The sequence below is a fragment of the Epinephelus lanceolatus genome, chromosome 16 (genome assembly GCF_041903045.1).
Source record: "Epinephelus lanceolatus isolate andai-2023 chromosome 16, ASM4190304v1, whole genome shotgun sequence".
Classification (NCBI taxonomy): Eukaryota; Metazoa; Chordata; class Actinopteri; order Perciformes; family Serranidae; genus Epinephelus; species Epinephelus lanceolatus.
In genome coordinates, this window is record NC_135749.1 from 36,303,299 (window position 1) to 36,316,194 (window position 12,896).

The following is a 12,896-nucleotide window of genomic DNA, read 5'->3' on the forward strand; positions in this document are numbered from 1 at the left end:
ACACACTCGCTGAACCTCAAATAGAAGCACTTGTTCTGTTTTTATTGTTTCTATGAAATAATCATCCCACAATCACAGAACAGGCTGCAGGTGCAACCAAATGTTCATCAGAGAGACCTTGATGAGGAGAGCTATTTCTATATTTTTTCTATTTCGTGTCTTCTCCTTAAAGCTTTCCTAACAGAACAGACAACAAGGCATAATTACTGTCATTGCTGTAACAAGATAAACCTCATCCCAACATGCTTGGCAGCCATAATACCGACCTTTTGTCTTTTTTTCCTGTGTTTTACCTCACGCAGCAAATGTAAATGTCAGCTGGGCTGTGATCCGTAAGCCTTGCTTGTCTACAGAGCGGCTCAGTGTCTGAATGCATAGCTAAACCTTTGAGGCTGTCAGCACGTCTCTGATGGGATACAACAAAATCTTTGTCATCTCAGGCTGCTTAGGGATTCAGAAAATTGGACACTCTCCCTGCCCTGCATACTGAAACTCCCACTGATGAAAGCATGTATGAGTATGCATAAGCCCCCCCCCCTCCCCCCAAACTCCTACGAGCACAGATATGCAGTGTAGGAGTTTACTGTAAAAATTTACTGTGGGAGAATCACAGCTGTATTTACAACATTATGTATCCGACTTCCTGGTTAATGCAGAGGTAGAGATACACTGTCATGTTTAATAACCTTGGCAGCCTCAGTTTAAAATCAAACAGATAATCTGGAGAGCCAGGACTGTGAATATTTGTGTGCACGTGATCTGCATTTGTATTTATCTTCCCCCTAAATAAAGGTCAAGGTGAACTTTATCATCTCAGAGAAATATTGTTATGCTGCTAGATCTTTTAAACAACAATAACCAACACCAAAAAAAGACATTCACAGTAGGGATGTAATTTCCCCATATTTTAACATTTTTAATTCATTAAAAATTACACCATAAAAGCAGCAAGTGACCCATCTTCTCGGGTGTCTTTTTACCAGTATGAAAAATTTAAAAATGTCTCTTTTAAAATATTAAATGTAGTAATGTAGTTATAAACAAACACACACAAAAAGGACACAAAATAAACTTTTCTGTTTCTGAAAAGCGAGAGAAATTTCCCTGTTTTTTTTTTTTTTAAATAACATCATCATTTGGGACGGCACGGTAGTACAGTGGTTAGCATTGTCGCCTTACGACGAGGGTACCTGGGGGAGCACTTCTGTGCAGAGTTTGCGTGTTCTCCCCGCAGCAAGCTAGCTTAGCGTAGCTTGTGTCCAAGTGTGTCTCACTTTTGTTTGGGGGTTGGAGGGGCAGACAGGTTCTTTTATTAGTTTTTAAATGTCTTAACGGTCTTGGGCCTTCTTATTTATCTGACCTGCTTTTACCATATCAACCCTTGCGGACCCTGAGGTCCTCCGGCACCGGCCTTTTAACCATACCATAAGTTAGGACTAAAACACACGGGGAGGCGGCATTTAATTATTATGGCCCCCGATTGTGGAACAGCCTGCCGGAGAACATCAGAGCTGCAGAGACTGTTGATGTTTTTAAAAAGAGGCTCAAGACTCATCTTTTTAATCAGGCTTTTAACTGATCTCTTTATTTATCTATTTTTAATTCCTCTTATAACCGATTTATCCATCTATTATCTATTTTTTATTTATTTTTTATATTCTTACCCTTCCTCTTTTTACATTCTTATCTCATTTAACCTTTATCTTTTGTTATTTTAGTTAGCCTATAGGTTTTAGTTTGGATGCATTTTATGTCTCTGTTTTAGATCATTCTTACCTAGCTACTAACTCAATTTTATGAGCTAAATAGCTTTTTGTTTATTTGGTTCTTTTTATACCTTTTATCCTATCTTACTGTTTTAGTCCCTCAGCTTTTAGCTCCAGTGTTTCCTCACGGGGGCCTACCACACTGAGAGTTGTTCCTGGTCTCCCGATGGGGGTGCCGTCGGGAGACTGCTCTGACCTGGGTGGCTGTAGGGCACTGCACCTCGGTGTGGGGCCTCATGTCTGCCCGGGTCGGGGTGTCTCTATGGCGGCGCTCCCTGTGGCCGTGGACCATGGGCCCTCTCGGTGTGGACGGGCCCCAGAGGTGGCTTTTTCCTTGCCGGTGCTAGGCCATGTCTCTTTAGTGATAGCTTGTGTGTGTGTGTGTGTGTGTGTGTGTGTGTGTGTGTGTGTGTGTGTGCGTATATGTATATTTACGTATCTCTATGTGGGGTGGGAGGGTTGGGTTTTCTCTTTTCTTTTTGTTTTCTGTTTTGGATCTTTGTTGTTTTTAACCTCTGTGAGGCATTTTGTGTTACTGTTGTGTGAAAAGTGCCATATAAATAAAGTTGATTTGATTTGATTTGATTTGATTTGAATGTCGCCTCTTCTGTCATGGCACTGAGAGCATTATAATTAACATAGTTTAAGCTAGGGGTGGGGGGAAAAAAATCGATTTTTAGATGCATCGAGATTCTGTCTTGAACGATGCAAGCATAAGCGTGGAAAACTCATAATCGATTTTATTTTATTTTTATATTTATTTTTCAAATTACCTTAACTTCTCGACCATTCACGTAATTCCAACGGATTCTGAAAGTTGAGAAGCGGAGCTTTCCAGTGATATATATACATTAGAGCATTACAGTAGTGACGTCATTACCTGTGGAGGAGGGGAGGGAAGTGAGCACAGCAGGAGGAGAGTGACAGCTTATGAGGAGAGTGCAAGTTGGAGTGATTTAGCGGTGTTTTAGCTGAGTTTTGGTGAGTTTTAGTGGAGTTTGGGTGGAGTTTTCTTTGCAAATAATATTTAGTGTTGTAAATAATAGTATTTGTGTTTTTTTGAGAGCTTTTGAGTGTTTTTTGCCGTGTTTTCATCGTGTTTTCAACATAGTTCGTAGTTTTTCCATCGTTCGTCTTTTTATAGTTCATAGATAGTTATAGTCAGTTATAAATACTGGAGGAGAAATGACAAGGACGTCGACGAGGGACAGGAGAGTCCCTTTGAGATTTGTGGATGAGGAGGATGGACCGGAGGAAACTGGTGGAGTGTAGTCATCTCAACCACAATAAGTAATACAGTTTGTATGCACTGGATATGTATTCCCAGTTTTATTACAATAATGTTTTTCAATATCTAGTGTAAATTTTCTTATTGGCTCGTTTTAGAATCGTTTTAGAATCAAAATTGTCGCCCTTGGAATCGGAACTGAATCGAATCGTGAGGTACCTAGTGATTCCCAACCCTAGTTTAAGCTGTTTTATTTTCCAAATATAATGGGGTAGTTCAATGTATAACTCTGGTTGTAATGCGTACCAAACTGATAGAAGAAGGAGAAGAAGATATACTTTACTAATCCCCAAGGGAAATGAATGAGTTACAGCCACCCCTAAAGCGTCATACTGAACAGGGGTCCGTTTCACAAAGCAGGTTCAACAAACTCTGAGTCTAATCCTGAACTCTGAGTTGATCTACTCTGAGATAGGAAACTCTGAGTTTCCGGTTCCAGAACAGCTGATTTGAATCAGTTTAATCAACTCAGAGTAGTTTCACCTGGAGTTAAGCACGTGCACCACAAGTATAAAAAGCCAACATCAATGGAGCTCCGATTTGACGAGTCACCATGGCAACGGGGGACGAGGAGGGCTGCGTTTTTCACCCCACTAGAATTAGAAATCTGAACACATTCTCAAAAAGAAGTGCAACACTGCTGCAGCTGTAAAAGAGAGGGAGATGGCGTGGGAGAACATTGCTGCTCGGGTCAATGCGTAAGTTTAAATGTAGTCCTTTGCAATCACAATAATATTACAGGGGAAAACTGCTTGAATGGTAGCCTATTAATTTATTTTAATATTACAGGGGAAAACTGCTTGAATGGTAGCCTATTAATTTATTTTAATATTACAGGGGAAAACTGCTTGAATGGTAGCCTATTAATTTATTTCATTTAAGTGCAATCCCGCGGGGGAGAAGCGCACTTGGCAGCAGTTTAGGATGAAATATAAAAACATTGTTCAAACAGGTAAGACCTCGGCATAGTCTCATGGGGGTACCTCATTTAGATCATGTTTTACATTGTAAAGTAAATATTAAGTGGCTGTTTGACTGTGCAGTTGTTTTATCCCCAACATAATGCTGTTTTCACACACATAAATGTCTTCTCATCTATATCATGTTCTGTTAAATAATTAAGCCTATTTAAACTAACACAGACTTCTACTCAGCCAACAGAAAGAAGGCAGATGCCTGTAAAACGAGCACACTTTTCTGACCGCCCTGCATACAGTTGCCTTACTCAAGTGCTCAGCATCTCCCACATTGTACAAAAAACATCCATTTGCAAAGAAACGCAGCGCAACACACAATATCTGCTGGGATGTGAGAGCATGACTACGATTGGTAATGTTGCAAATGTAAGGACGGATTAGGTTGTGTATGTAGATGATGGACTGTGACGTGAAACGGTGCAGCTCAAAAAGATAATTGTGTGGAAATGCTTCAGGCATCAAAGTTGGTAAAACCACACCTTCAACCAACTTCAAAGTTGTTTTGTTTAAAGATGTTTCTATTGGCACAGACTGTATACTACACACACAAAATGTAACATGTAAATGTGCCTGTAGGTTGTTAGTTGTATTTTTTGGTGATAGCTCAACAGAAAAGTAGCACTTTTTAATAGTTTCACAGGCACATGAACAACTACAGTATTAACTGTGTTCCATCAACCAATAACACTTCAGGTGGTCCAACTTTTCTCTTGATTTATTCTCAGGATTTTCTATCACCACAGGAGATTCACTCACTAGTTTTGAAATTAAAATAGTGAGTATCATTTTGTGCATGTTTTGTCATCCCAGGCTGCCCTCCAACTACACAACAATTGGATGAATTGCGTACTTTAACACCTATAGCATATGGGTGTGGTATGTAGGGTATAGGGTGTAGACAGAACAATGAAAAGAACACCATAAGTAGTGACAGACCACGCCGCTGTGTGAGTACTCACTGAGCAGAGACTCGATGACCACTCTGTAGGTACTGGCGTGTCGGTGAGGCTGCCACTGGGCGCAAAAACTGTTCATCCTCATCTGGTATGTATTCAGGTTAGTCACCCCAAGATACACTGCAGGAAGGACAGAGAGAAATTATTCATGGAGTATTTTTCCTTGAGGAGCATACATTTTCAGTATCTGTATGTAAAGCATTGTTGACAACATTAACAAAAATAAGAAATACAAAAGAAAATCTGGAGTTTAGTTTGTGAATTCTCCCTTTGCTTTAAAATAAGCATGTTTCAGTCTTAGCAGGGGATACATGTGCATTAGTGGCATTTTTAAAAACCAGTGCTCCACAAAGGGGACAGTAAGGTTTCTACAGTGGTATGCTTGAGGAGCATCTCTCACCATCTCTCAGTCAGGATTGGGCGATATGATGGTATATACCAGTGGTTCTCAAATGGTGTGCCGTGATGCCAGTCCAGGTGTGCTGTGGGATTTTTTGATAACCACTCATTATTATTGCAATATTCAAGTGGGCCTATAAAAAAAGTTATGAATTATTTTTTAATTGACTGTATCAGTATGTTGTGCACACCCATCTTACTATATAATGACGAAAACTCTGTCTGTGGGTGTGTGTGTGTGTCTGTTCCACGTTTTTCTCCTCACTGACTTGGTCAATCCATGTGAAATTTGGCACAGTGGTAGAGGGTCATGGGAGGATGTGAATGAAGCAATATTACATCAATTTGCCAAAGGGGGCGCTATAGCAACCGACTGAAATTGCAAACTTTGAAAGGACATATCTCATGCCCCTTATGTCGTAGAGACATGAAACTTTGCACAGAGGTGCCTCTCCTCATGAGGAACAAATTTGCCTCAAGAACCTATAACTTCTGGTTATACAGATTTTCCGCCATTTTGAATTTTTTGAAAAACACTTAAAATCGATCTCTTCCTAGGAAGTTTGACCGATCTGCATGAAACTCAGTGAACATAATCTAGGGACCAATATCTAAAGTTCCCTCTTGGCAAAAGTTGGCAAACTTACTAAAACTGAGCTTCTATAAGGCAATGAATATTGCGGAGGGCATGGCTCATCACATCAAGGTGTATAACATCTCAAGGGTTTCACCGATCACCACGCAACTTTGTAGGCATATGACCACACATAATCTGAGGGGACCCCTCCATTATTGACCCCATCAAACAAAATGGGGGCACTAGAGAGCTAATTTCTTATCTAGGCCTAACCGCCATATCGATTTTTACTTAACTTGGTAGATATGTAGAACAGGACGCCTCAAGGTGACTGGAGAAATTTAACTCTAATTGGCAACTGGGTGGCGCTATAACAACAGAAAAATGCTTAAAAATGGCTAAAATGTGACCGATCGCTGTGGCTCCCCCTGTGGACGAATGTTTTTTTTTTTCTATTTGGTATGACTAAGTCATGGTATGGTATGCTGTACATAATCACAGAAACTGTCAGTCAGTCATTCTGTCAGTCCCATGTTTTCTACTTACTGACGTGGTCAATCTATGTGAAACTGCACATAGGCATTGAGGATTGGCATAGGTAGAAGGTGACAAAACTACCAATGGGTATGGACTAGTTTTCTCATTAAAGAGGCAAACTCTAACTAAAAACATAATTCAATTTAAATAAACCTTCACAGGGAACCTATTTGTCACTGTTGCAAATGGGAATTATTAGTTTGTGACACATCCAAATCCCTGATTGGCAGCCAGTGTGATGGATGACAACATTTAAAAGGAGAAAGGACAATGGATTGCTTTATTGTCCAGAGCAACTTGCAACAAAGCACCAGCACTACCATAGAAAAAAAAAAAGATATGTCAGTAGACAGTATCATGAAAGCTACCTGCCTCATTATTTCTTATTTTTATTGTCTTGTGTCGCGATAAGAGTGATAACACATTATGGAAGCTATTGTGCACAGATATAAATAAAGGCGTGTCTTGAGATTTTGGCTTGCCCTTTGGTGTGCCTTGGGCACAGAAAGTTTGAAAAACCCTGGTATATACCATATGACAGTAGAAATATGTCCACTGGTAGAGATTTGGCCGTTTCTACCATGGGAGCTATTTGGGGCAGGTTGTGTAGCAAATCAGGGCTGAATTCTTGCCTGATCTCAGGATTTTTGCGTGATTGCGTGATACCAATTTTGCAGCCAAACATCAGTGTTTGCCGATATTCTCCTTGTTGACTGCCATCGGTCGGCATATAAAATGACATTCACGTATGGCAGTAGCTGATGTTTTTCTGTTGTGTCACATCACATTTGCAGAGTCTGAAAAGCAGGGCTCAAGACTAATGTCATCCCATCATCCCAGGGACAATACTAAACATGTTTGGGATGAACAAAGATCTTCACTGGGATGCCTTTAGGACAAAAGGACGCAGTAAACTCATTTCTGATGTGTCAGGGGACGCACCCAATTGTTTTTCTGATAATGCTACATTGTGAACAACAAATCTGTGTATAAGCACGACAGGAGCTACTTAGCGTTAGCTTTAAGCAGCGGGTGCCCGATACTAAGATGCTGCATTGAGTTACATTATTATGTGTTTAACCCTATGGGCCCAAACGACGCATAGTGCGTCCAAATTCACACCTGTTCTTCTCTATTGATTTTCTCCGCGACCGTGCGTTATAGTGAGAAGCCACGCATATCACGTGAAACAGCGGAATTGTAGCTTTCTGACAAGACCAAGCACTTGTGGTAGTCCAATGTTTTCACAGTGAAAAACAATCATAAAGTTACACTAAAAATATGTATAACAGAGCTTTCATACAGCTTTGCACACACATTACTGTTGGATGGATTACTCGCGAATGCAGCATCGCACAGAAATGCCACGCATATCACATGAAAGTGCAGGACCAGAGCTTTCCAATGATACCACACACATCATTGTGCTGTCATCCCATCACGCTATAAATACAGATTAATTGTCTACAAAATAAAAACCTGACAAATTTCTTTACAATCCATTATACAGATCTTGTTATCAGTCACTTCATATAGTGAGGAATATTGTATCTTACCATGTCTTAGGCTTGCGTGTGTTTCTCCCTGTCTATCCACATTTGTAGTCCGGCTTTCAAGATGCAAATATCTCCATATTGTCCAGTTGACACTCCATCACTTTGTATGACAAAACCAGCCAATTCACCTTTGCACACCCAGACAACTGTAGCCTAATTATGCATGCATGACAGGGCCATAGTCACCATATACATTGAGGGGGACACGTGTCCCCCCTAATGCCCAAAATGCCCCCCCCAGTATATAACTGAAACTGAAAAACAACAACAAATTTTGTTTACTGCAAACAACGTGGCAAATATTATCTTGGAGGACATCATTGCACTTGGTTGACTATTTTTCTGTTATCTTAGATGTAAATATTGCATGTTTCTTTCAGATAAAACACATTTTGACTTGTGAATGAGTCAATGGAATTTCTTGCAATAATGAAAAAATACTGGCAATTATGTCTGCCTGGCACAAACCACATGTTTTGGACAACTGTGAAGTGACAGAATGTCCCACCATCATGGTTCTTATATTGCCAGATTCCGGAGAGTCTCCCCTCTGCATGCATATGACAGAATATGTCAACTTCCAACTTGCTATGGTGAGATACATGTAAAAATGTAAGAATTTAGTAACACAGATTTGTTTTTTTCATTGATATAAAAATTAATATAAAATACAGGCACATAGAAGGACATGGAATGATGGCAAATCTGGATAGCCCACATTGTCCTGACTGTGATATGAGCTTAAAAGTAAAGGCAGCAAAAATACCCCAAAAATACCTAGGGCCCATAGGGTTAAGCTCTTTTCAGAAAAAAAAATAAGTAGTGGGCAAAGGTAAATTATTATGTTAGCATGATGCGTTCAAATGTAATCTTGTAAAATGTAATTTATGGCTAGAAACTTGAATAAAAACAGCTGTTTGAAGGACAAACCAATCACAGCCCATTCTCACAACAAGGCGGCCCATTTAAACATGGCTTCCTACTCACTGATCCCTGCTACACACCACTGCTGCTGCTGCTGCTGCTGCTGGCAAAGCTTTGCCTCCTTCACCCCAGCCTCTCCAGGTGGAGGCTGGGATGTTCTAAGGAACCTTTAAGCTTCCATTTTGAAAGAATTTTAATTTTATTTTTTTCTTGTTTGGATGAAAGATAAAAGAGACATTTTAATATTGTGATGAAGTACAGTTCTTTTATTTTAAACTATTATTTGATTGAATTTACAGAACATTTACTGTATCATGATATATACCGTTACTGTGATATTAAATTACATATAGCCTACTGTGAAAGAAGATTTCTCCCATCCCTCCTCTCTTTCTATAACAGTCACCTGTGGTGGTTACTACTACCATATCCTATAATATTTCGACCCTGACTTCCTCAATGCAAGTGTCAGCTGAAGGCCCGCACATGTAGTTGTAAATGGATTGCAGAGACCATATTTTGATATTATGACACTGAAATAGTGTTGAGATGTAAAAACAAACTCTTCTGAACAGTAAATAATGCCCATAAGGATTCTTCTCTGCACGCTATATAACTGTACTGAGCTCACATCTGGGAAACCACATGCCATTGTGTTTCCAGATGACAAATTATGACAAGTATGGCCTGTTGGCTTCAAGGACACCGACATGCTTTTCACAGTGTTACTTACAGAGATGGTAATATAACTTCACTGTCTTTGCTTTCGAAGTGCAGCCTATGCACACACACAAACACACACACACACACACACACGCACCCAAACAAACCCACACACTCTCTATTTATGCAAATGGAATGTATGCACTTTTATCGCCCAACTTTTGAAAGCAGCAACTGTTCCGAAAGACATAAGCATGCATGGTTCTGTGAGTTGGTTAATAGCCTTGTACATCACAATATATTTTACATTCCCTCTGACAAAACAGAACACTTTCCAGTTGAGCCAAATATCCAATATGCATTATTTTGGACTCTGTAGAAATGCATAATGCATCTCTGCATGGAGTTCATGTAAAAATCTCAGCGTGTGATTCAATTAGAGGACACAGAGGGGTTCTCAATTCAGCATCTGAAGAGCATAGTGCAGAGAGTGGGAGACAAACTACCACTGCTGTGACTGAATACACTGTGGTCCATAATGTGAGTATACCCTAACTATTGATGCTTAAAGTTCACACAGAAGAAAACTGAGAAATATCAGTAATAACTTTACTCACAATGACCAAACAAGTACAGAGTAGATTTTCTATACACTGAACAAAAATAAATAACACTTTTGTTTCTGGTCCCATTTTCATGAGATGAAATGAAAGATCTAAAATGTTTTCTATGCACACAAAAGGCTTATCTCTCAAATATCGGGTGCAAATTTGTTAAAATCCGTGTTAGTAAGCACTTCTCCTTTTCCACATATTCCATCCATCTGACACATGTGGCATATCAAGATGCTGATTAAACAGCTTTATTAGTGTACCTTGGGTGGTCACAATAACAGGCCACTCTAAAAAGTGAAGTTTGATCACTAGGGCTTTGCACCCTTAAGCCCTGTTTCCACTGTGCGGTATGGTATGGTATGGTGCAGTTCAGTTCGCTGCATATTTTTTTTCCATTTCCACTGTGAAAAGTTGTGGATGGTACTAGAGTTGTACCGATACCAATACCAGTATCGGAAATGCCTCCAATACTGCCTAAAATGCAACATTGGGCATCGGCGAGTACAGCCTATGACCAATCCGATACCACGTAATACCTCACGTCATTACGCATACGCACGCTATCGTTTGAACATCGGCATCATGATGTGCGCATGTGCAATAGTCACATCGCAGGACATGCGATGTTTTCTCTTTTTTTAGAACATGTAAACTTTTTTTTGCTTCAGAAAAGCAGCTCTGAAGCTCCGCTCCGCTTCCCTCTCTCCCTCTCTGACAACAGCAGCCGCTCTCCTTCTCATGCACACGCTGCAGTCACACACTGAAAATGAACGTCATGCAAGAGGGAGAAACGGTAAAAGTGGATTTATGCCTGGTTCACACTACACGACTTTTCTGCCCGTTCTGAAAGTCACTATGTCACATTACATGATTGTGGAATCATAAAATCGTGCCGTGACAGACATGACACACTACTCGATGGTACTCACCAATTATCCCCCGTCGTCTTTAACGACGTGTGTGATGTCATTGTGTGTGAGTCTATTATCAAGGCAATGGGAGCGGATAAAAAGTAAAAATATAAAGATACAGAGGGATTAATAAATAACGGCCCTTTTATAGTGTAGTCTGTTTCAAATGAAGCTGTTAGCCCTTTGCAGTTGTGGTGAGTAAAAGCCCCGCCACTATTTTTTAATTTTCTTAGTTTAAGTCATCTGGTGAAAATTCTTGGATTTTTTAATATTGCAATATATATTTAAAAAATAAAAATAAAAATAAAATTGTCAATGTCAGTTTTTTCCAATATTGTGCAACCCTACATTCTACTGTAGCCTTTAAAATATCTCTTTTTTTACCAAATTGTGTGGCTGCACTTTAACCTGTGTCTTGATCTGTGTCAACACTGGATAATAGGGGTGTAACGGTACACAAAAATCACGGTTCGGTACGTACCTCGGTACACAAGTCACGGTTCATTTTTTTTCGGTACAGTAATAAAAAAAATAGACAACTATTAAATATCTTTTACTTATTGGTAATCTTATTGAAACATACCACCACAGCACTTAACTCTTTTTACACAATTTTTGAATGAAAAAAATATATATAAAATCCTGCTTTTTCACATTGTTTGAATGAAAATAGAAATATAAAAGTGAAAAATAAAATCCTGCTGTTTTTTTAACACATTTTTTTGAATGAAAAATATAAATATAAATTTCTGCTTAAACAGTTTTACTCAATTAAAATAAAAAGTATAGTGCAGCTGGTCAGCTTTAAAGCCTGCTCAGATTCAGTTTTACTAGGAACTTACTTAGCTTTCCCACTTTGTTAAAGTGCAGTAAACAAAACATGCTTATATCTAAAGTGCAGCTTAAACAATTTTACTCAACTCCAATGGCGTTGGTTATTTCTTTAGCGCGATGGTCAGGGAAACGCTCTTTCTTTTTAAACAACGACGATATCGTAGTTTGCACCAGATTGCTTTTTCTAGTCGTGCCGGTTAACGTTCAAACTCGGGTGGTGTCGCTTTAGATGCGTTAGCATGTTAGACGTGTTTCCAAGTACATACCCGACCGCTGTTCTGCAGTGTCGGCACACTGCTTTTGTCTTGTCAACATGTTTATTTCCATCTTCATATTTTACCCTGAAACCAAAGTAGGGATGCACCGAAATGAAAATTTGTGGCCGAAGCCGAAGCCGAATATTATTAAACGCTTGGCCGAATACCGAGTACCGAATACCGAATATTGTTGTTTAGTTTTTCATTAGTTTTTGCAGATGAACCCCCTCCAGATTAGTGTTGTCACGGTACCAAAATTGGGACCCACTGTGCAATACCAATGAAAATATCATGGTTCTGAGTAGTATCACAATACCACAGCGAAAATTAGGCAGATGTGCCTTTTGTCATTTATGAAAAGATAAATGACTTTTCTATAATACATCAATGATATTTCTGTTCTACTTTGTTCTGAAAATGTCAGCGTGCAGCCTCGTTCTGTGGACGATAACGAGGTGCAGACCTCCATCTGTGTCACTGGTACTGAGGAAATACAGGAAGTGCTGGATGGAGCAGTGAGTGACAACAACCCTGCCCACATTTAAGGGTACTGTTTGTGGTGGAAACACTAGGGTCTAGGTACCATGTCTGAAGGGTTACTTTTGGTTCCAGAGGTACCATACCAAAAGGCACCACA

The 12,896-nt window shown here is 39.6% G+C and overlaps 1 protein-coding gene across 6 annotated transcripts in view; it reads right to left on the reverse strand.

Annotated features, from left to right (window-relative positions):
• col14a1b (collagen, type XIV, alpha 1b) overlaps positions 1 to 12,896 on the reverse strand; it is a 320,908-nt gene that overhangs the window by 135,295 nt on the left and 172,717 nt on the right. For all 6 annotated transcript variants that reach the window (XR_013493638.1, XM_033637164.2, XM_033637162.2 and 3 more), the window contains one exon: positions 4,991 to 5,107. Coding sequence is in view for 5 of the 6 variants with exons in the window: in XM_033637164.2 (XP_033493055.2) it covers positions 4,991 to 5,107 (117 nt within the window). In the remaining variant the exon portion in view is untranslated. The remainder of the gene's footprint in view (positions 1 to 4,990; positions 5,108 to 12,896) is intronic.